This window comes from Branchiostoma floridae, chromosome 3, assembly GCF_000003815.2.
Source record: "Branchiostoma floridae strain S238N-H82 chromosome 3, Bfl_VNyyK, whole genome shotgun sequence".
Lineage (NCBI taxonomy): Eukaryota > Metazoa > Chordata > Leptocardii > Amphioxiformes > Branchiostomatidae > Branchiostoma > Branchiostoma floridae.
Genome location: NC_049981.1, coordinates 12,954,745 through 12,980,838, shown reverse-complemented (window position 1 = coordinate 12,980,838; position 26,094 = coordinate 12,954,745). Strand labels below are relative to the sequence as shown.

General features: G+C 42.3%; 1 protein-coding gene across 1 annotated transcript; it reads right to left on the bottom strand.

Annotated features, from left to right (window-relative positions):
• Positions 1 to 83: 83 nt before the first annotated feature.
• LOC118412276 lies at positions 84 to 26,094 on the bottom strand. Its single transcript, XM_035815032.1, has 5 exons — positions 25,840 to 26,094; positions 25,150 to 25,249; positions 14,123 to 14,270; positions 4,982 to 5,976; positions 84 to 4,783 (listed from the first exon to the last, which is right to left on the bottom strand). Exons 4-5 carry the CDS (start codon positions 5,949 to 5,951, stop codon positions 2,037 to 2,039), a joined length of 3,717 nt encoding a protein of 1,238 aa, XP_035670925.1. The 5' UTR covers positions 5,952 to 5,976; positions 14,123 to 14,270; positions 25,150 to 25,249; positions 25,840 to 26,094; the 3' UTR covers positions 84 to 2,036.

Here is a 26,094-nt window from a genome sequence, read left to right as displayed (position 1 = left end):
ACCATGTTGTCGAAAGGGATGCTTGCTGGACTAAACATACTATTTTCATTAGCAGTAAATGCTAAAGATGTAGTAAAACTCCATTCTCGTAGTCGTGAACATGTATAATATGATGATTTCACCACGCTCGCAACATATGTGTCAGTATATCCAGTGTTACAAGTCATAAACATCTGTCAAACAAAATAGATTCAGTTACAAGAATGAAAAACATGTTAGTTTGCCCCTTAGAATTACTGTTCTACAATCGGACCAATCAAACGTCATTACACATACTGAATGAACCAGTGCTTTGTCTATGAATGCACAAAGAGATAATTGGTCAATACAATATGACGTAAGTCTACTCTTTGTCACAGTACGGAAATGAATGACTGACGTTCTAAATACTAGCAGATAAAGCTATTTGTATAAAACCCAGTTCTCATATATGTACTTATGCGAAGTTTCGGTGAACGTTTGTCATCTTCCTAAGGGCAATATTTACTTGTGCTACTTCGCACTGCAGCTAGGCGTCGCTGCTGCAGTGTGAAGAATTCGGTCCGAAATGTGACTGAGTTTATATCCCCCCTTATCGATATTCATGACTGGAGTAGATTTTCTTATCTATACAATCAATTCTAAGCAATAAAGTATCTATAACTAACATACTAGCATATATATGTATCATATCTATGCATTAATGTCTGAGTTAAGTGCAACTATCCGACATTTGGAGAAGCACGTATACGGGCGACACATTTCCACAAAAACATTTTACAATATTCATATATTTCTTAGCTGGATAAATACTCTTAATAAATAATGTTATCTCACTTTACACAAACGATAGGACATCCATATTTTCTATATTTTTGATATTTGACAATCAGCTCAGTATTCTTCTTGATATCATCTTAATTGCAAGAAGTGTATTAATTGTGCAATTTTTTTAATTTTTAAAATCATGCAGTATCGGCAATGTGCTCTTTTCAACACCAAAGTCATACAATAAGTGTTCCTCAAGTGATTACGACATACAGAAAATGACGTGTGCGGTTCTCATGACGTCATTATCAGAGGAATTCAGAGGGAATTACCTGTGGTCACTTGATTCTGATTTGAATCTCTCTTTTAAAGCATGCACATAAAACGCCCTAAGTTATAATATTACTTTGTTCCGTTACAAGGACAAGATTTCGTACAGACAGAAGTACGGTTCTTGATACATGGATTTAAAGATTTTGAAAATTCAAAAAAAGTCAACGACTCAACGGAAACTAACATATTTAGGTTTTGATATGTCATTTCGTTAGTAACATTATTAACATCACATGGCTATGCACCTTTTTCTTTGCACTTGTTGGTTTATCCATCTTTGTTGCACTTCTTAATCTTTTCTTTCACGTGACACATAAAGCATTTTAAAACATCTTTTTATACATCTATAGTGTTCTAAATATTGTTCATACTTCAATGGCTTTGGTAAACGATTTACAGATGCTTTCTTAGATATGTATTTACACGTATCTTAAAATTATGTGAACTTTGAGACCTTGTTCACTACTAACATTTCTGAGGCGATGGTTCGAAGCATTCACATAACATTGGTTTATGGCGTTGCTGCTCGCGCCTTTTGTGCACTACAACAGACATGTACAGTTTAGATTATGTTCTCTTGTGATACTCTCAAAGCAGAGGTTGAATGTAGATGTCGTTACCCTCTTTTTAAGCTATCCATCGGCTGTGGGAAATCAGGTAAGTCGGTAAAAGGTATCGGTTTCTGCAATGAACGTCTGATGGGCTTAGAGAGTATCTTGTGACCTTTGTGGGGTTTTCTTAATGCCCCTCCCCCCATAAAAATCATGGAACTTTGAAACATCTGGAGTTTTTAGCGTCATAGGTGTCACTGTGCCTCTCGAGTCTTTCATGTAAAATTGATAAATATGCGATTCCATGAAGGACTAGGGTTACTGGCTAATCTATTTTCCAATGCGTTACAGTACCTCTGTAACTGTGGGTTGTGTCCGTGAGGGCTGTGTTCGTTCTAAACGTTCCTACTGCCCGGGTGTCTTCAGCAGGACCGTCAGACAGACGTCCTCCCGTACCGCCCCGCTCATCTCCCAGATCCCGGCGTTACTGAACTCGTTAAAGGATAGATCCACGCTCTGCAGCTGCAGGAGACCGTTCAGGCTCTGCACCAGGGGCGCGATGGAGCTGTCACTGATCTTGTTAACGGCAAGGTCCAGGACCTCCAGCTTCGTGAGCATTGGCAATGCCTGGATGACTTCCGCTGCACCGTCGTCTCCGATCTGAGCTGAGTGGAGGAGGAGAGTGCGCAGGTGAGGGAGACTTGAGAAGGACGCCGCGAGGGCTTTGGCTCCGTTGTTGCCGACCGCGTTCCACCCCAGATCGAGGAACACGAGAGAAGGTAGGTACTTGACGTTCTCGGTCACGGCAAGCATGGCAGATTCCGGGATGGAGTTGAACTGGATGTTGAGGTGCATGAGGTGTGTCAGGAACGGTAACGAGCTGGCCAGACCCATGGCGCCTGCGCACCCTATCCTGTTGTTATAGACCTGCAGGCTTCGGAGCAGCGAGAGGTGCTTGAGATTAGCCCCGATGGGCGCGAAGTTTGCTTCCTCGATGAAGCTGTCATTGAGGTCCAGGGTCTCTAGGGAAGACATCCGCTGCAGCGTGTAGGCAAGAGCGAAGGCCTCGTACCGTCGGAGGGTTAGGTGGCTCAGATCAAGGGACCCCAGGAGGGGTAGGTTGCTGATTTCATTCACAATCTGGTCAATCATGTCGCTCTTAATGTCATTAGCCTCCAGGTTGACTTGGATTGGCGGAGAGAGCTCGCTGACGTGCTGAAGGACCGCCACAACACCGCGGTCACGGAGCGCGTTCCGACTCATGTTCACTTTCTTCAGACTCTTCAGTTCCGGGAAGGTTTTGGCCAATGCGCTTGCTCCGTCTGCCCCGAGATTACAGTCAGACACGTTCACGTCATGGATGTGGTTCATGTGGGGAAGGGTGGCGGCCAGAGCTAGCGCACCTTCGTACGTGACGTCATTTCCGCTGACGTCCAAGAGCTCCAGCCTTGCCGTTGCCTTAAGAAGCCCCTGGGATAAATACGATATCCCGGAGAACGTCATGCCGTTGTTGGCGACCAGGAATCTTCTCAGAGACTTGACGTGCGGCATGTTCTCTGCCATGGCGGACATCCCTTCATCGCCGAGCTGGTTGTCTGAGACATCAAGATGGCGGACGACAGGGCAGACCTTGAGTATAACACCCAGCTCCTTCCCTCCGTCCGGGCCGAGACGGTTACTGCTAAGGTCAATCTTTGAGACGTTGCGCAGATACGCAAGAGAACGCGTCAGGGCCGACACGCCGTCTGCCGTCACACAGTTACGGGATAGATTTAGATGCTCCAGCTTCGACAGGAACGGCAGTACCTTGGCGAGCCGCAAGATGTCATCATTGTCTAGGTAGTTACAGGACAGGTCAACTTTGCGGACTTTTATCTCACATTCATCAAGACTACACTGTCCAAAGTCTTCCTTGAATCTCATGGCGGCCAGGATGGGGATCAGATGTAACAGCTGACAGAGCGTATCTATGTCGCCATCAACGGAGCTCCGCAGATTCACTTTCTCTAGGAAAGGATCTGCTTCAAGTCTTCGCATCAGTCCGTAGACTCCGTCCGAGATCGTCAGATCAGAAGGAAGGATCTCAAGTCGCCAAAGGAACGTAGAGACGTTAATTAGGTGTATGATCGCTGCCATGCCCATGGGGGATAGGGTGGGGAGGGACGTGAGGTCAATGACTTTGTTGGGGAACATGACGTCAGCGAGATGTATCATGGTCTCCATCTGGTTGCTCTCGCTCATGGCGATGAGGCAGGCTTCGGCGTCGGAGAACGAACCCGTCTTCGCCGCGCGCTGGGCCATGGCTTCTAACAGAGGCTCGGCACTCTCACCGAGAATCCCACACGAGAAGGAGCAGATGTTCGGGGTGTACTCCAGAGTACCCACGCAGTGGTGGATGACGTGATAACCTGCCATCTCTTCCTTTGTCAGTTTTCCCATCAGTATATTCAGTTCGCCACTTATCCACAATGAGATACAGTAGTCGTAGACGTGTAGGCTTGCTCCTGTGCATTCTGAGCTTCGCTCGTTTCCTTTGAAGATGCCGAAGGAGTATTCTTCAATGTTGTCTGTGACTCCCTTCAGCTGATGCGACTCGATCGACATGATCTCCATCCCGATCAAGTTGTAGAAACCCACGCCTCCGACGAACGCCAGCCTCTCCAGGGCCTTTCCGTACGTTTCTTTATCACTCATGTCTTTCGTCTGCGCGTAGGAAAACATGTACTCGGCTATCGAGAATTCTATGAACTGAATGAACTTTGCGGGAAGCTGGCGGCCGTGCTTTCTCCAGTATAAGCAGATGTAGTACCACAAAAATTCGTCCTCTACGATGGATTGAACGACCGGGCTTTGTCGTGCCATGTCTACGAATAGTTTGTACGAGAGAGAGTCTTCGTTGAAGTACTTGCGAGCGAACTCTTCCAGACCGTTACACGGCACAATGTTGTGAAACACGCCGACGTGCGACATATCGAAGAAGTCCTCACAATCGCTGGCATCTGATTCGTCAGAGTCCATCTCAGTCAAGTCAGATGGGGTCAGGAGGAGCTCGGAGAACCCGGATGTGACGGTGGAGCTGGTCGGCCATCTTGGAATTCTACCCTGAAGGTCAACTGAGGCAGACCCTGGTACATGATCTTCGCTTGATACATCTGTTAAAAGGACAAATATATCGCACTTCTTAGTGCATGCAAGTGCAAAGTACATGTCATATAGAAATGATGAATAGATTCTTTGCCAGATGTTGGAACCTACCGTATATCATCATAGCAAATGTATCTCAATGCCGTATGTAACATGTGAGACACCCTCCTAAAATTCAGAAATAGAAAAAAAAATAACTTGCTTACCTAGACAGGCAGGGGGTGACTTCAGAAGTTTCCCGTCCATCAAGTCTTTCTTTCCGAACGGTGCGTTCCCGCAAAGTCCTTTCAAGTTCAACTTCAGGTTCGGCTTTGTCCTGTTTGACGAACTCTGGTCCGACAGGGCGGGCGGATACGGCCGGTTACCGTTGATGTCCTCCTCTGGTTCTGAATGTTCCACTTGTTTACTGGCGCCCTTCAGTGGAAGCTCTTCACCACACGGAGCTATTTTACATGCAGCGCCGTCTGACGAAAGTCTGTTGAACTGCATGACTTTGTTACCGCCTCGCTTCTTGTCTTTGGGCTCCCCAATGTCCTCCATGGAATATAAAGTCCGCATGGAAACAAAGGAGCTGTTTCTGGATGTGGCACTACTTCCTGTGTGAGTACCTGTTAAGTGCATGCTCAGTCCGTTCTTCTCTCCCCCTGAATGGTACTCTTTCACGACTTCGGTAGCGCCTCTTTTCACAAACGGTTCGTCTGTTTCTGAGAGAGGCGTGCCAGGGACAGAAGTTTGGGTCGTACTCGGGACGGAGTACACAGAGAGGATGTTATCCTCCTCATAGTCGGACATCCCGTCATCTTCACTAGAGTCTATGCTGAGAGAGGACCGTCTGCGTCGACTGACCAAGACCGAGCAACCGCTGGGCGTCTCTTCTGTCTCTGTGTCACTGTCTATTTCCGAATTGTCGTCTTCCGAACACTCGCTGCTGGTCATACTGGACGCTATGGAGGTCGCTGATTTGACAGAGTCAACACTGCCTGTAGACAGTCTACGAGTGTCACCTTGTTCGCAGACGTCTTCTGGAGAAGGATCTAGCTCCATGTCGGAGGGTTTATCTTCTGACGCCTCCTTCTCGGACTTCTTGAGGAACGGGATCGGGATAACGAAGGGTGAGCCCTCCAGACTGAGTTGGTGGAAGAGACCCCGGACTGTGCCCGCGACTGAACCCTCCATGTTGACTCAGCAAACGTTCCGCCCCCTACAATCATTAGAAACAAGACGAGAGACAACCTATAAACACACTGTTAAAGTCTAACATATAACACATTAAAGTGCACTTAATCAAAATTTCAAACTACTTCCCGCTTTGCTTCCCCCCGCAAGTTGACAACAAGTGCAAACACAAAGATTCGGTCGCCAGAACTACTGGCATGAATGCCTTAAAGGGAAGAGACTTTGCCATTGAATACAAATTAAAGTACTCAAACATTGCTACACAACACGGTCATTTAATGGCAATTTGCTGCCACTTTTAAGCCCACTGTGGTGTGAATACAAGAGAGTCATTTCTAAAGAATGTCAACACAAAATTCTATTTTCTTCCTTTTTTTCTCTTTTCCGAGACACAGACTTCCGAACTAGACATCATTTTCAATATTGATATACGATGTGTAGAGTACTCTATACGATTTGCAATTCTTTAAATGTTAACTAAACAAAACACAACCAATCACTACATTTGCAGAAAAGCACAGGAAAATACGGTATCTTGCTTGTAAGTTGTATTAAGAATTGCTGTATGGACTATGTATTGGAACAATCAATCATTTCAATGATATAATACTTCATTTCTATGATTGATGGGGAAACTTACAGCAGTGTCAAATTGAATTTGATATCCCGACCTTACTGTTATAGCTTCCTTGTACATGTGTGTCGGAGTGACTATAATATCTAACAGACGTTGAGACAGATTTAACTACGCTGAGACAAACTGCTAGTGCTACTTCACGGACATATACGTAGACGACCGTCACGTTCGGTGCTTGAGGTTGTGGCCCGTTTTGCCGAGCAACGCCACATTAGCGGTGCAGCGCACGTCAGCTGTATTTACTCACGGCTCGCTGACGGCCCTAACGACCCGAGCACGCGGCAGCTGCCGCCGACACACACGCGCACTCAGGGACTGTACACTTCTTACACACACGCTCACTCAGGGACTGTACACTTCTACTATACACGCACACTCAGGGACTGTACACTTCTAATATACACGCACACTCAGGGACTGTACACTTCTAACACTCACACACACTACACGCTCACCCAGTGACCGTACACTAGTTCTAACACACATGCTCACTCAGGAACTGTACACTTCTAAAACACACGCTCACTCAGAGACTGTACACTTACTTCTACATGCTAAGTCAGGTAGTTAGTTCTAACGCACACGCTCACTCATGGACTGTACACTTCTGACACCCACGCCCACTCATGTTCTGTATACTTAGTTCTTCAGACGACGTTAGGTATCTATAGATCAACACGAAAATATTGATAAATCAATAAATCCGTGTCCCAGCTGTACTCATAAAGTTAAGATTGACCTTGTTGAAAGGAAACATTCTTCATGTAACGAACAGTTGTCAGTGTACTAGTATGCGATTTGCCTTCATAAGAAATGGAGGTGTAGATCTGTTTGCCTGTGTACAGTGTGCGTGTGTGTGTGCGTCGGTCTGCGTGTCTGTGTGTTTCCGGATATCTGTGGTTATCATAACTCAAGAACGGCTGGATGATATTTTGCATGTTGGTAGGTCTTGAGAAGACGAAGGTCAAAGTCACGTACTGGTGGCTATCCTTGGTAAAGCAGCAGATTTTACAGTTTTTATATCTTTTGTCCTGGACATGTCTTGTTAAGTTCTCGCAGAGAAAAAAGGACAGATAGGCTTCCTAACTGTCAGAGGGGCTTGGCAGTCAGGAAACGCTGCTTAGAAAAAGTGTGTCTATCCTACGTGCAAGCTGAACATATAAGCTGACGTAGCTGAACCAGCATAGCTAGTTCAGTGACACTCTCCCTGCCACTGTGTTGCATACATATGAAATGAACGTCAGAAACAATTGTCCTTCACTTGTGAAGCCCTCCAGTTGCACATGACGCTGACGTCAGTAGGTCGTCATTACTGTTACCCATTCAACAAAATAGGGTTAAGGTGACATACATCAGGTCATGTCAACTGTATAGCTAAAAGGGGAGGGGCAAGTCTTTGTTTTGCACGGTGAAGTGCATCATGCGAACCCCCAACTACTTTTTTTCTGGGTGAAATTTGCTCAGAAAGTCTCAGTGTTAGGTAGGACAGAAAAATGTTTAGTTTTTTCATCATCTGGTCAAAAACTGTGATCTTTGCCATTTCCTCCTTTATTAATTGTATTATTAGTGAATGTGATTGATTGACCCGTTAGTGGGATAACCTAGCTTGCTTCCTTATTTACAAGACTGATTCATTATGACATAGGGGGAATGTTGGTCTTTTTTTCAATCTTCTTGTGATAGCTCTTTTATAATTCTAACTTGACCTTCCTGCTTGCTAAGATCTGAATAAACCGGACAAATCCAGCTTTAATTTCGGTAGGAGTAAAGACTTGGGGTTTGAGATGTAGGTACATATGTTTTGAAGTGATTGCTTTCCATTGCTCAACCATGGTTTTATCAAAAGATCATTTGGTGGTTCCTTCCCCAGAGTGATGTGGGGTAGGGTTGAGTGAGGTTTATACGCGTATGTTTCTTTTTACTCTCGTCAACTTTCATCTTTCAAGCTTGCCACTAGATTAACGTGTAGTCAGTAATTTGTCACGCACGCACAGTGGCCTACAGGTAGTGAGACTATCTATCGGTAAAATCTTATCTTACAATCTTCAAAACATATTTTTCATCAACGTTCCGTATCCAGAGGTCCTCCGGCCGCACCGCTCGCCCACCCAGCCGGAATAAGATGTGCAGACTCAATCCCTGGTCTGTCGACCGTGAAATTGAACTGGCGGCCATTCTGCGGAACATTTCCTAGAATCATCGCGCCTGTGTGACCTTCAATTACCCTCGAGCTGGACACAGTGTGATTTCAAGTAGATGAAGCAAAATTTTCTACTGTTTTTTTTAAAGGTTTTGTCGCAAGCTTGTCAGGTTTGCTGACTGGAATGTAAGATTTTTATTCCATGCATTTTATGTTTTTGATCGATATTGTGTTAGGTGTGGCAAAAATGCACAAAAATCAAATATTTAAAATGTCGTTGTCAAAACGCACATCTGTGCACTTAACGAAATGTGATATTTAAGCAGACGTAAAGCTGTCGTAAACCATACGTTAAGCATACTTTTATGAAAAAAAAGTAATCTTTACGCATGTTTGAAGACGTGCTTGAAGATTGGATTTCGTGCGGTAACTGCGTCAGCAAAATAAGTCGTCAAAATCCGCACCGTTAGGGTAGCAGTCAGATAACCTGAGTGGCTATTGGATTACAGATATTGCGATAGCGGTGACGTTACGCCAGGACTCATCTAATTACGGGCAGATTTGTGTGGCTCAAGAGATAGGACGATAGACGTAAGCAGACGTCAGCACTTGCGTGTCGTTGTCTTGACGGTTGATTATGTTTTGACGGTAGCGTCAGTTGTGTTCTTGTAACATTGTTTCTAATGGATGTTTGTTAACTCAAAGTATTTGGTGTGGGGTTAAATCTTGAGACATAAGATGCACTATTAGTGTTTGTCTCTCTAGCGACTGTTTTAGGTACCGTAGTGATGGAATCTCACTACTGACAGGATATTGTTTCAAATGTTGCTGAGTTTTACCACACTATTTGTAGGAAGGGTTCCTTGACCTGTAATACTGCAGTATTTGAAGATACATCTAGAGGGGCAAGGATCGCCATATTGCTTTGGGACCTAAATAATGCCTCACATGCCATAATTCATACCAACCCATTTAAAGGATCTTGAGTTTTAGGTGCGAACACACAAGCACAACGTAACCAAAAACCGTACCCCTGCCAGAGCTGAACCTCCCTCCTGTAGGTAACAACCATGACTCGTTACGTCAATAAGGTCAGCACAGAAGTATCTGTTATCACAGGCCGGACGTCATCAAAACCCACAGTCCGAGAAATGAAAGTTTTATCATACATGTGCCTTGGTACGTTAGCCAATTTCACCGTAAAATGTACACCTGTACTATCTTTCTATTTTCACCCACATATTCCCTAGCTGACGTTCGTTTCGCCAGTAACTTCTCGCCAACGGCTCCGTGCAATTTCTGAGCATTCTGTAGCCTTGGAGATAAGATTACATTCTTGCCAGTAATTTGGCCCATTGTTGCGTGCGTGAGTCCCAGCGCGGAGCGTTTCATGACGTATTCGGTGACCTCGAGTGCCCGCTCATGCGCAGATAGTTGCTGGGTGACCTGTGATTTCTCTGTTGATCGAGACCAAGAAAATACAACCGTCGGCGGTGGAATTGCTTTCTTGATTCTCGATGGTCGTGTAGAAGCATAACAGTTTCAACTGTTAAGTTAGATCAAACAACAACAAACATGCTGTACAGCTGCCCAGGCGTTCAGATTTAGAATACATCTTTCTGCGTAAAGCGCTAACGAACGGTTAAATATCATGATCACGACAAGAGCAAATAAAATCGGACAGCCCCCTAGCGGTTTTCTGCGACACTGTATAAGTCTTACCATATATTTGGCACATCAAGTCTAAACAGAAAACTAAATTTCACGACATTTCATTCGTACCTCCTTGAGCTATGCTTTTGGCTTTTCAACTATTGAAAAACGTAATTTACAAAATGCCGCCATCGCCCTTTGGTATAGATGAATGTAAGAAGCGCACTACTCCATTGAAAAGGGAAACTTTTCGACAACTTTTTCAAATCCCGAACAACCAAAAACCTGCTGAGAAAACTTAGGAACGTTGCGGATCAATAGTGGAGTGAACTTAAACTTCGCCTCCTAGCCCAGAACATGGCTATTGATTTTCTCTAGTACTCCCCAGTCCTTATGATTGTTGTTGGAATAGCTCCTTTGTTGAATCTAAAATTATCACTGAAAGCTGCCTAACATCAAACAATCAAGTCCACAGCACGTCCAAATAAGACAATACCAAAAAAAAACGTATTTCTGCAGTACCAAAGTCACACCAGGAGGTCTCTTTCTCACGCACATAGATAGACACACAGATAATACATACTTTTTGTGCAGGTAGAAAAAGCTAGACCATTTGTTGCATTTTGTTTGTCGAAAGAAGCGGTTATGATCTATACTTAATACAAACAGAAAATGTGCTTAATTGCACCCAAACGTGGGGCTATTCAAAGCTAGCAATAATTGCGATAAGACGTGGATTTTATATCATGACATTAATTTGATATCAAAATCACGTCACGTCCTTCGGATTGAGACTGGCGCCCACGTACGTTATAAGTCCCAGCTGACGTCAATATGGCGCAGAACATCACATGCATGCGGCACGCGCGTGCGTGTTAACTCTTAAGTGTTTCCGAGAAAGGCACTGATTTTCATTTTTGCTACATCTCGAGTATTTTCGTCAGTATATTCACCCTCATGATTATAGCCACTTACTGCTTATTCACACTAGCGCATGTATTTCGCACGAGATCTAAACCGTACCGAGTATTGAACCGGGGTTACCCCCAGTTACCAACTAAATGGAACCGCTAGCTCAACTGTTAGGCTGTTACCAGTACTAGTTACCCCTCACCCCCGCATTTGTCTATCTAACTGACGTGAGCGTTTGTCAGTAGCATTGACCACTATTGAATTGTGATAAGTTGTTCTAATTCTGCTTCTTAGAGAGTACTTAAACTCCCAAATAAAGCTCATAGCTACATCTTTGTTGGTAGCTTGCACAAAGCAGTTCCCAAAATTCACTACCTGTCAAAACTAGCTGTTCCAAAAATAACCTCGAGGCGGAGAAAAATTCGAGGGATAATTCATGTAATTGAAAATACAAGAAAATCGCTCCAGGGCGCACGCACGACGCCCCCGTATCTATGTAGGTCTAACCAAATTTGGTGCTTTTAGAGCAATCTGAACAATAAAAAAGCACATGGAAGTATCAGACGATTTTGTTATTTTGAGGAACAAATGTTTAAAAAAAGGTTCTGAGCAATTCGATTTTAAACTTCAAGAAAAATGTTTTGCAATACAGTAGACTACAATACTATTATATATTAATAATTACCTCCATGAAAAATTAAGATATTGGTTTTGGTGTGTCTGTCTGTCTGCCTGTGAATGGGTAGGTGTTGGAAAGACAAAGCTCATGGTTGATTTTGGGCTCCCTGGCGGCTGCCCTTGGTATTGAAACAACACTTCTGGTGTTTGTATCCTGTATCCTGGACATGCTATAGTGTTTGGTGACAGATAGCTTTTCATGTAGATTTTGGCTCCTAGATAACTTGCTCTTATTTCGTGAACAGTATTTATCGCCTGTTTCCTCTATTTATCCCTTGCACGTACCAATTTGTATATATTTTAAGTCCTATAATTCAAATGTATATATTATCTGGTGACGCCGCTTATGCCACCATGTAGTTTGTATACGGTATTACTGTGTATTTTCCGTCAAATGTGGAGAAACAAATTGCTATTCTGTGATGACAAAAGGACTAAAGGTCGGCCATAGATTGATCTATCTGAACGTATGAATTATTCAGTGCTGCATTGTGCCTGGTCTATGTTAGAAATACCAGAGCACGAACTGAACCGGTGAGAATGCCACCGTACCATCCTCGCCCCATACTGTGTTGTTCTTTTTCATACATACATAAATACAAATTCCAATACAAATACCTTTTTTTACTGCAAAGCCTTTCGTCTTCCAGATCATATGGTTAATATGGACATTACTGGAAAAGATGAACGGGATATATCAATAATTCATGCTGATATTATTTTACACGGGGCACAGGTGGTCTATGGATCTTCCTAACAAATCCCCTATTCTGATCTATGGAACGAAAACATATGGCTGTATAATATTCCTCATTCTCCTGACGGATGTTTGCATTTATGCTGGTAGATATGTCCAAATAAAGACAACACAATGTTCCTGAATTATTGTGAAGAGGAATTTTTGACGCTATGTTGGTGGTCCGTGGGCGTCGTGGACGTCAGCGGCTGATGAATGTGACGTCAAACGTGCACGTCCGTTTGCTATCACAGCGTTTGCGGGCATTTTATTATGGCGAGAGTTATTAAGTGTGGCTGCCGTTTATTACACATTTGGGGGTTATCAAATTAGGTCAATTCTTGTTTCACTGTGAATGGTAACTGTAGATTTTTATACACTGGATTCCGCGATAAGACACTGTTATATCCCCGGCAAAGGCCTGCGCGAAAGCCGGCTTCCTCTCAACCCTTGGCCCGCCACCTTTGCGGCCCGACCCGCCGCCAACAGATGACTTTGCCCGGCTAACATGTACGCCATCCCGTAGATTTTTTCAGCAAGGGTAGCTAGTTGTAAAATTCACTAGAAATTCGCTGGCTCACAGGACAAAACACTAAAGCATCCAACAACGTCCGAAGAAAAATTGCTCACAAAACCATGGCGCGAAGCAAACCCGCCAGCACATAGGATAGATAGAATAAAAAGATGTGCCCCAGTTGTGTCCCGAGGCTGATCTGACAGCTGATATCTCTACATTTACTCCAGTAGATCAGATGTTTTCTGAACACACACCTGTTAGAATAAACCGGCAGGTCTAGGTTTGCATAGCGCGCCGAATAAATATTAGACCTGTGGCCAAGGTTCAGTTTTTCAGGCCACCGAGATACGCCCGCTGTATGTGCACGTGAGGTAGAGTTTAGGTACAATAACACCCGCAGAATCACTGACATTACAGAATACAGTACTGCCTCAAAACAGGCGCTTTTTTTCTTCATTTCAAAGTATAGTTGCGTGCTTTTCTCTGAGAGACAGCATGCTTGATTTAATAGAAAACATGGTTGAATTCGGGTCCGTACATACTACTGTTACTAGCATCATTTTATATTATTTCCCGGTCGTCATAAACCCATAAAGCGGCCTTTACCAGGCAGAATTCTCGGTACAAATCGTATTTTTTCCTGCCTGTGGTTGTGTGTGAGACTGTCAGTGTACATTCAATCGATCACGCTCTAGATGTTGCGAACATTCCGCAGGGTATCGGATGAAAAGCGGTAACACACGCATACGTGCCGGCGGGTGCCACTCCGCCATCTCTTGTATAAGCAACCCTGAGTATACTCTTTCATTCTGCGAAACTGTACCAACCTTTCCAACGCTAATACCGACAACATGACGATCTTACCATCGGAAGTACATAGTACAAAATGTACACTCACCTTACAAACTATGAGCCCATGGCAGCCATACGGTGAGAGTAGAAGACCAGGTACTAGGTTCTTGAGAGCGATGTTTTCTGGCCTGGGTTCGACAGCTCTATTTTTGCCGGTCTGTGTAGCATCGATCGAGCCTCGTTATCGCGCACACCTATCAAACAAACGCATATTGCAGCCCATTAAGCCTGAGGACCTCTGACTCACTTAAGCATACATGGATAAGTGGAATATGCCATTCTGCTGACCTCACGGGGGGTCCTGTGCGCGTGGCGCAGGGATAATCTCCAAGCAGATGTAGATAGGCGAAATCGTACCGTCTCGCTGCTCCGCGGTATCGGTAGCTTAGAAACGTTACGATTTTGCTTTAGAAACGATTTTCCTTTTCTACATCTTCTTGGGGATTAGCACGAAGTGGGACATATGTATCTGTACTGGATGAATAATCATCATACTACAGTACATCGTCAAACATGTAAATATCGTAACACCTCTACCATATATGCATGGCATATCGACATCAAAATAATCATCTACATATCGCAATATATCATGCAACAGGTACTATACATCAACATGTTAGCACATCTTCACATCGTAACATATGCATACATGGCAACGCACACATTGTAAAAAGCACCACATCAGAACACATCTACACCTACAGGGAAACATATCTATTCGTCTGAACATATCTACACGTTAGAACACATCTACAGTACAGAGAAACATTACATATCAGAACACATCTATATATAATACATCAGAGCACATCTACACAGCGAAACGCGTCTACACATCGGAAAATATCCACACATCGTAACAAATCTGCACATCATACACATCTGAGCATATTTACACGTACATCGGAACTCTCCACACAAATGCATATCTACACATCGAAACATATCTTTATATCTACATCTGAGCGTATCTACACATCAGAGAACATCTACACATCTACGTACAACCCATGATCAGATTAAGAGCCAAAGGGTCGTATAACTCATTTGCTACATTTAATTTCCCCACTACCGGCTTTCAGCATGTTCAGAGTTACTGAACTCTGTTTTCAAACCAATTACGATGTCCTTTACATCATTTGATCTACAATATGGATGCGTCGAAGGACGACAGGCGGTGTGAAATTTCAGGAAGTTTTATACGTCTTCAAAGGTCCCTGTTTGCCTTACCCTGGAAATGGACCCGCATTTCGAAATGGATTGATGAATCTCCGCTGTTGTACCGTTGATTGAAGAACAGACCCGTCCATTAGAAACATGTCCTAATTCCCCCGGGACCATGATTTAATGGGTTTTCTGTGTGACGTGTGGATATTGTACAGAACTCCCAGCTGACAGTAAACAATCAGTATTGCTATCAGGAGTAGGCGGCATGTGCGTGTGCCTGGTGTTAGTGAGGTGGCAGAACAAAGTAGTTCGGGCATAAAGAAGTGCGTCACAGTTCTTGAAAGAGCCGTAGAAACTCTTCTGTTCACACCAGCGAGTCAGAAACTGTCACGAATGGTAGAGAAATTTGTGAGTTTTGAGACTGTATGAGTTCTGTTTGTTCGGACGTCGGCGTGAATTTTGCGCACGAATCCTGTTACCGCCAACTGCTATGTGCATCGGCTGCAAATGATGACCTTCAGCGGTTTGTTTACTTCAAAACAAAGCTTTCAAAAGAGGACAATATTTCACATATCTTGTAAAGTGTACCCTGAATCTCAGCATATTCAATTCTTGTAAATTGCTTTTACACCCTATAGAATGTAAATTCCCATAGGCGAAAAATTGTGTTCTGTTACCTTGAACTAGAATTATAAATACGTGTTCACAATTTCATATACTAGTCGTTTTGTCCTGAGACGAAATCAGTAAAATGTTCTAGACGATAGTCTTGTCATGGAGATATGTGTCATCATTCCTCCTACTGACAACCGGTACCATTCAATAGGTATTATCCAGTCAAATTATAGATGAAAATATATAAATCGATATCAAATTAGTGGTTGTGCCACTGTTACTGTATTTTGAGCTTAATTTGGAATCTACCTGTTTCTGACCAGTCATCAAAACCAAAGTATACGCATTCTTTTAAACATTATATCGCAAAGTTAAGATTTCAAAACTTAATGTTTAAATTTTGCATCTAATGTCAATTATCACCACACTGTCGTTGACTCCAAAAGGATTTCTCAAAATACTTAACGTCAGTTGTCCGTGGCCTTTTGCAAGCTAGATTTAGTGTCTCACTTTTTCAGTCATGAAAATACAAGTGTTAGTAAAACAGGAAATAAACAAGAGAAAGTAGGTATAAGTATCCAAGGATAAAACCTCCTCGATAACACATTACATAATGTCGACATTTGTATATTGTACGAATCTACAAATAGTACGCTTAGCATGCATGGAAGTCGGTACTTTCCGGACTGATTTGGTACTCATACACGTGGATCACAAAATCTATATTTCAATGATCCCGGTAAAATACAGCTAAAACATTGTCTCTACACAGTTCTTTACCCCCCGGTACTATGTATCTATTTTTGTATCTTTAGATGTATTTGCTTGACTGGTATATAACCGCCCTTCGGCGCCGGTACCACACCAGATTCACATGTACAGCCACGAGCGGCTAGTTATATCACACTGGAATTGTGTGTATCTAACAACTTATCACTACTGTTTGAAGCTATTTTAAAGAGACGGGTCCCTTTATACAGTGCAGGAGAGATCGAATCAACATATTTTTAGATACCTCTATTCTTAGTTGATAAGACGTACAGTCGTGACTCTTTCTTGTTCTGTGTTCAAGACACATACCGGTTGTCATGACTGCAAGTATTTTTATGCTGCCACGAAACCAAGGACAACACGAGAATATAATACAAACAAAGCCAATCATATAAATATAAAACAAACGTTACCAAATACATTACAACAGATAGGGCGATGTTGAGAGATTGAGTTATTATGAAAACGTTTGGTGTTTGGACGTAAAGTAAGATATGAGATATCGATTTTGGCCATTGTCAGAAAATGAGATTCTCGTATAAGTTTCTTAGATACAATAATTATCTGGCAGATTGTTTTGACATGTGCAAGATTGTTTGTGAATGTGTACAGGTAGCCTATCTATGTATGAATGTCTTGTCTTGTCTTGTCTTGTCTTGTCTGGAGACGAATCTACGATGTAGGCGTAGGCGTAGGCGGTGGCCATGGGGGATCTACCCAGTGATAAAGGGCTCGCTTTGGCTGATAGATGTTGAATCTGCCGCAGCAAATGCTAGCGGACAGACAAAGACAAGCCATTCCCGTTACAGCCTTTATAGATATTATTATGGTTTTAGAAACAGATGTTCAGTTTAGATATAGTCTTAGTACAATGATTTTCAAAGTAGATTTTGTGTTCAAAATGTAATTGCCCTCCGTCATATGCCAGGAGGATAGCTATATAAAGATAATCAGGTTTGTCTATTTCTTTATATCATTTTGAACAGAAATTGCTGGTCCTTTGATCAGGAGATGTTGGCTAACTGCAGCTACAGGGTTTTCAGACCTCAGATGATTTCATCATTTTTGGGACTCTGTCTCTCGAAGTGTAACAGATAATATAGAAATAAAGCAAAACAAAATGGAATCAAATTGAACCAAATAGAATAGAAAAAGCAACATAAAAGTAACACAATATCATAAAATAGAATTAGATAGAAATAATGTGAAACTAGAGTTCAACGAACCCATCTCTTCGCCAAATAATCATGCCTTTATTCAAGACTTTAAGGTCTTATTCATGTATTACTAAATCATGCCTTTATTTAAGACTTTAAGGTCTTATTCATCTATTACTAAATAGTACCTACCCCCAAACCCCACAAATGCTACCAAAACAAGACCTGATTGTACAAGATGACCTGATAGCACCCCTGGTCAATCTGAATTTCAAGCTTTTCAGTGTCCAGCTCACGGCTTGTCAGTGTTTCCTCCAGCAAAAACATCTGTCAAACAGATGTGTCCATAGATATAGGTCAAGTGAGATACATGTATATACAAAACAGTTTATTTCTGTTAATTGGCCACTGATTACAATTAAATGCAAATTTCCATGTAGATTATTATTTTAAGTACTCATTCTATCTACATACCAAAAAATCCTGATGATCCGTCAACACGTTCTCGAGTTATTCTCGTTCAAAGTTTGAAAGGAAATCGGTGCCTGCAGTTCCCAAAAAGCCGCTAGGGGGTCCAAACTCACAGCACTTACTCTCTGCCCCAAGGGCTATCTACCACTCAAAAATCATGACCACAGCATATCCAAAACACGAAGTGTCAAAAATAAAAGTTTTGCTGCAGTACCTTAGGCAGTCACTAGGGGGCCCATTATCGAACTTGACCTTCCTTTTCTTGACCCCCACCCACCTACCAAATATCATCAGGATCCATTCAAGGGTTCTCGAGTTATCTTGCTTACAGACAAACGCACTTACATACAAATCCCGCTACAGCGCCGTAGGTAAGAGCCAGGTAAACCATTTTCGCACTTGACCTTCCTCTCCAAAACCGCTACACACCTACCAAGTTTCTTGAAAATCGCCCAGCTAGATTTTGACTTATGCTGCCCAAAACAAACTGCAAAAAACATACCAAGCTCGCTGCAGTACCGTAGGAAAACGCCAGGTTAACCGTTTTCGAACTTGGCATTCCTTTCGACAACCGCTACACACCTACCAAAAATCACAAAGTTCCATCTACAATTTCTCGAGTTATATGCTGTTGACCTACATACAGACCCAAGTCGACAAAAACATACTCTATCGCCATTGGCGAAGAGAATAAAAAAAGGATAGAATGATACAACCTACAGTTACAGGTAAAAGACAGAACAGGTTTCATAAAGTAAAATTAAAACAATACATTTTCACAATATTATGGCCCCTTTATTCAATGTTCATTCCTCTCCATGTTTAAACTGATAGTTCTGTAGTGATATGAAGTGGGGTATGCAAATAGAGAGCATTTATTATAAAGAACAGCATAAAATTCATGTCGTCTATTCATCCAGGAAATTACTTTCATAATTACAATAACAACCCCATGCAGAGAGTCGTCTCACCGAGAAACCCAATTTTCACACCACAATGACTCCAGGCGGATAATTTAGAACTAATGAACCCAATTTAAACGTTGATCAATGATGATGTAAAATTAATCAAGGCTCAGACGGGATTATAAAGGATTACAGATTGAGTTGGGGAGAAAATGGGGCGAACGCTACAGGACAGAAAATCTGCATGTATGTATGTATAATTCATTAGACATCCTTTCCACTAGGACGGCGCTCTCGCAACGTTCTCTCTGCGACCTAAAAATTGACATATAGCTCAACGAATTCTATAGAAAAGAAACGAGTCTTTTTACACTTTGCGTGTTTTTTTGTCTTACCAGTCACACATTTTGTATAATATACCCAGTGTGCAAGTGAAGGTTACACATATCCTATTTAGGTCGCAGTGAGAGCGCGGCGCGATCGCCGTCTAGAGGAAAGGGGGCCTTAGCATAACGCGATCTCTGGGTGACCTTACAGCGACCAAAATCGGATTTGTGTGACGTTCATAATCGGCAGATGATGCAAGTTATAGACGTATGATTCAAAAACAAGTTAGTGGATGCTGTTAATGTCTTTGTCTTATGACTTTTTTTAGAGAAATCATCCAGTTGCTTGATTTATTACCATGAAAATTGAGGCAGATTTTTGTCTCCCCGTCAGTATGTCTGTGTTACCGGATATTTGTAGTCAGCATAACTTAAAGGACCTCTTGGTGGATTGTGATGTGATATTACTTTATGGGCAAACATTTTTGACTGTAACAAACACTTTTGGTGCATGGAAAGGAGTCCACGACTTGAGCGTGTCACCATCGTTTTGTTAATAAATGATGCAATAAATTGAATTAAAGAAACAATGCCGTCTTGGTATTCTTGTTACGGGGTTAGAATTGAACAATGCCCCCCCCCCCCCCCAAACCTCGACAGAGAACCCGTCGCCCCTTTAACCTTAAGAACAGCGACCATACGTCATGTAATGCGGGATTATTTCCCAATTTCCCAGGCGCCGTTTTCGTGTCGCAGTTGGACGTGTGGAGAAATTTGTCAGACAGAATTCTTCCGGGGATTGCCTGGCATATCGCTTCTATCCATCATGCCGACTGTTTTATTCACTTCCATTTGACTTACTTAGGCCAGACTGATCGGACTATAAGGATGACATCCTCAGGTACTCCGACACTGAAGGGAGCAAGCGAATAAAAACCGCTGGGCACAAACGGCCTTATTTTGAAATCTAAGTGGTCAGGAAGGTTGAACATATAAATGAACACGCAGAGCAAACGATAAGATTCTCTATTTTTGCCCTTTCACATCTTCCTCTAAGACTTCTCTCATTATTATCCATTTTTCAATATTTCTTTTTCAATACTGCAGTATCTTGGTATAATCTATTGTCAAAAATTGCTCCCGCGGATGACATCATATAAATCAAGAAGGTGTGGCCGTATGGCTTTGTCAAAAGTCTGTATATATCTTTATTTCATCTCCTGATTTTCTACAGAAATCTGGGAACCCAGAAATTGAATTGGTGCAGCTTTGGTAAGTAAGAAATCTTTGCAACATTCGGTTATATCCTCACGATCCAGCCAACATGGCGCCCTAAGTCTTCTGTCCGACCGCACACGAAACCGCCTCACTTCCACTCTGACGTACACAGAGTACACAGTCTAGTCGTCTGGGGAACACACTGTCCCCTGTCACTGGCTCACTATGCATTATTTATTACCATAAAAGGGTAAAACTGGCAGCACATTCCATCATACGGGTTCTGAATGATTATCATTCTGGATATGACGCGTATGCCAATCATGTGCTACATCTCCGCATCTTTTACTGTGTGGTTACTGTGGTATTGTTTTATGTAAAGGGCATATCCTTGTGGGATATAACGCGTTTGTTACAATGAAAGGTGTGATTAATGTTGCCAATTATTCACGAGAGGCACATAATGCAATATATTTGCACTGAAGTATGAGCCATTAAAGGCCATTGTTTGTTGAATTAGTAATGTGAAAAATTGCACAATTCATCTCTATCTAAAGTGCGGCATTCGTCATTTTCGTCTTTAGACTATTAGCTCATTCTGAGGTAGCCAGGCGTTCTGGGGAAGACAGGGAGGACACAAAAAGAGGAACGGCGTGGAAAAGGAAGGAATGAAGGAGGGAAGGAAAGAAACAAGAGAATAATGGAGGAAAGGAAGGAATGATGTAAAAGTGGAGAAAGAAGGAAGGAAGCAAGGCAAAAGGGAGGGGATAAATGAAGGCAGGGAGTAAGAGTGGAAGGAAAGAATTCGAAGGAAAAATGAAAGGAACGAAACAAGAGAATCAGGGAGAAAATTGAGAAAGGATGTGGGAGTGGGGAAAGAAGGAAGGCAAGAAGGAAAGAATAAAGACAGGAAGGGAGAGAGTCAGTAGAAGGAAGAAGCTCGAAGAAGAAATAAAAGGAACAAAACAAGAGAAAAACGGAGGGAAGGAAGGAAGGAAGGGTGATGAGAGAGGCAGGCAGGCAGGGAGGCATTCAGCCATCGAGGTAGGGATGTAGGGAGAACGCCAGCGACGTATGCATTTATTTAGGAAGGAAGGCACCGACGTAGAGAAAGAGGAGCGTCGAAGAATCTCATATAGAGAGCAAAGCATTGAGCTAGGAAGCTATATGAGGAAGGATTACATGACAAACGTGACTCTCATCCCGACCGCCGACATAGCGCGGCGCAGGTGGACAGACACAGGCACAGGATAGAGATCAGTCTGTAATCCCCTCACTACTGCACAGGATAGACATGAGTCTGTAATCCTCTCACTGCCGCATCAATCTGTTCCGGATTAAGGTAATCCCGTGGTTACAGCAGTCTCCCCACACAATCAGATGCCAGTCATAATCCCGCATACATCAAACCCCATCATTACACATAGGTACCGAGATCTGGCATGTTCAGTATGGCCTTAGTGACGCAGGGGGTTTCTTCAATGACGAACGTTTTGATAAAATCTGAACAATATTCGAAGATAATATCACCGATAAAAAAACTCATAACCTGAAAAGTGAGGCAACGTTTGTGCGGTATCAAGGGTGTTAAAGTTTCCATAAGAATTATTCACAATTCACACGAGTTTTACGGAATACATAAAATATTTTCATACGACCCACTACTAATATAGATATTAATGCTGCTGAGTGAGTATCGTTTATGAATTCCGTCAAACTTCTATGAATTCGGTAAAATTTCTTAGTAGTGGATCCTATGGATTTTGTAAAATTTCGTATAAATCTTATATTTAGGCAGCTCTGGATATGTGTTCTATAATGAACGGTAAAAACCAATAAAAACTGAAAATCTGTACATTGCAATTCGCTTTGACAGTGAATGATGTCCGATTGATTGTTCTATTATTCTTAGTAGTGAATCGTATGGATTTTGTAAAATTTCGTGTGAATCTTACAACTAGGCAGTCCCGGATATATATTCTATGATGAACACCACAAAAATTGAAAATCTGTACAATGCAATTCGCTTTGACATTGAAACATGTCCGATTGATAGTCCCATTCCACAGTCATTATTGGGAAATGATCCGTGCAATTTTGATAAACCCTTTCCAAACACGCCCCACCAAAGTCATCACCTCCGCTCCTGGCAGGGCAAATCTGATTTAATGAATATCATATCATGGCTGATGCACTTGGAATCGTTCGAAATGTCATGGGATCGAGGGGTCACGGGTTCGACTCCCGGCATTTCTGGCTATACCCTTTTCATGTACTCTTGAACCCATCTGTGTTTGAAAATGGATTTTACTTGTTGAATGTGTACAATGATCTGTCTTGATTTCCCCTGAGACTTAAACCTTCCTCAGTACTTTAGATCAGGTATTGAAAGACGGTTGAAGTTCATTTGTGCAGTATATACGGCAATTTGACAGACTTCGGTGCAATTTTATCCGTATAACTACATGTAGCACCTTTACGGGTATACTCAATAACTGATGGTAAAATATTTCAGTATGCCCGGAGAATATATTGATACGTTTACTAGGAGTTGCACGGAATCGTATCGAATTGCTATGTACTACCTAGACCAGAACTCATGTAGTGCACCGCACCTAGAGCGTTTTTATTTGGTTTACATATATAACTTACAATACTCTCTGCTACACTAGAACGCCACATTATGGAATAGCCCGTCCGTTAAGCCCCGGTCACAAAGCGCGTACGATTCGTTGCGATGGACTATTCCGCATATCGTACGATGAGCGCAGTACATCGCAAGAAAATCGTAAGCATCGCAAGCCATCGCAACGCATCGGATGGTGTTCAAAATTTTTCCAGCGTCGCAAGATTTTTCACTTGTGTCTCTTCTGTATAGCCGTCTGACCGCTTTTGTGCTTCTTTAACCAACAAAATGTGGACATAGCTGTTAAATACCTTCCTATAATATCTTTAACTGTAAAAATAAATTAAAAAAGACCATGACAACAAGAGTATTACAAGCAAAATTTCAAATCAAGCGTGAGTACTGGTATGGTTATCTCGGCCTGCTTGCCGGCTCTACGTGTCAGGCTCTTTCGAAGATCGTCATGATCATGATATGCTATCAACAAAAAGATGCCATCATACAAAAATCAAATGATAAGCATTATATCATATATATTTCCGACTCATAGAGCCTGCCTTTATGTTCGAGTTGTCCCCATGGTTATTACGATTATGGTAAACTGACGCAAGACCGACGAGAGCTGAGATTTGATCTAATTACAAACGCACGTGCATGAAGCGATCAAACAATTGTCTGCATCACCTGTGCGTGGCTCGCTGTTCTCTGGTTGCGACTGTGGCAGTTGCGACTGATATATTTCCCCTTTTCGTCAATATCGACAATATCAGGGAAAACTGAAACCATCACAACATGCTAAAAAATCATAAATCTATAACCTCATCAGTAGACAAAAATTGCCGTAATGAACTCTGCTATGGGGGCAAATAAAATCTTACGACGATAGCGAAATTTTGAACATGTTCAAAATCCATTTCAGCTCTATTTTTCGCCATACGACGCTCCCCGATTTACTATGATCCACTGCGATTGACGCAGGCACGCTCTTATGACCTCATCGTGCGATGCACTACGCGCTTTGTGACCACGGCTTTATATACTTAAACCATTGCTTCCGATTCTCCCCCGACTTACGACGCACTGCGCTTATCCTGCGCATCGGAAGGAATCGCAAGGAATCGTACGCGCTTTGTGACCGGGGCTTTAGTGTGTGAATTTGTTACGTTCAAAGTACTTGGAAGACCTTCAATATTTGGTAAATATAGTTGTACAGGAAACATTGTTCCGTCTTTTCATCGCTACCAAACTACCCTTTAACGCTATGCACTGGTGGATAGGTTCTCGGTAGACCATGTAGATGTTTTAATTTTGAGGAATTTGTTTTGGAATGTCTTCCACTGAATCATACAAGGTCATCGCATAGTATCAACAAATAAAAGTGTTTATCTGAATTAGTTTAGATGATATTTTTGTGATATGTCTTGGAATAAAATTACAGCTATGTTGCTAGATAGTATGGTACACGAATTGCAATGAATTTGAAGTATTCATCAAAAGATTGAAGAATTTTATTGCACTGAATATATTCTTTGTATTGGTGTTTGAGTATTTATGAAACATTAGTTAGATAAGTCAAGCTTGGTCGCTTTGTGTGTGTGTATGTTTGTAGACATATAGGTTTAAATTTATCAAATAAAGATATGTGCACACAAGCGATAACCATGTAGATAGTATTGGTAGAGTTGTCGCTGAATGTAAGATATTCGGGTCATGTTGACAACAATAACACCCTGTCCACTAGAGATAACACCAGAATGCAATGATACGACTTAAGAAGAAAGGTAAACGTTTCGCCATGGGCTAGGTAAACTCACCTGTGTGTCTTCACTCGACCTGGCCAGATCTTCTTACAAATTTCTTCACAATCTGTCCTCAAATGCTGACAGGTGTTTCACTAATACAGGAATACCTGGTCTGAAAACAACAACAACCATGGTCTTAATACCGTCCGAGTTCTGTTCTGTTTAAATGAAGCAAATAACAAGATAATGCAGTCTACAAGAACCGAGGTGTTTTCTTATTACAAGGACTGTACATATTTTTTTCAGAAATAGCAACCAACCAGCCGTGCACGTCATAATTGTTTATTCTAGATCACACGTGAGGTCATTCATCTATTTGTCCACACTTGTTCACACGCTCTCTATCACACACACATACACACACACACACACACTCTCTCTCTCTTTCTTACACACTCGATCACTTACTCTTTCATTCATTCACTCACTCACTTGCTTACTTAGCCACTCACTCACACTTACTCGCTAATAAATTAACTCTCTACAAGATGATTAGAACGAGCGAACGCGTGGTAGGGGTGGGGTGTACATGTGCAAATATTCAAACCATCTTCACATACCGCGATACTATCCCTATTAAAGTACCGAAATAACCAATTGATTAATCTATCTTAGAAGACAAGTAGTTTCGCACCAAAATTGTACCAGAAGAGAAAAACTACAAGATCGAACCAGAGTGGGTTGAAACATTTGTGTACTGACCTGGTGATATAAACAACATGAGCACACACACTGGCCAACGGATGTCTCGTCACACCGGACGTTTACGGACAGCGGTAGAAAAACCGGTCCTTGCCTAGCCCCAGGCTATGTCATTTCACAATCACTTCACACACCGCGCTAGGCCTGAAACAGGGGGTATTAGTAACCTGTCATATCACGTTTACGTACGTACTGATTATGACTGACAGACTGAAAGGTTCTCTGGACCAATAGCGTACTTACATGATCGGGAGG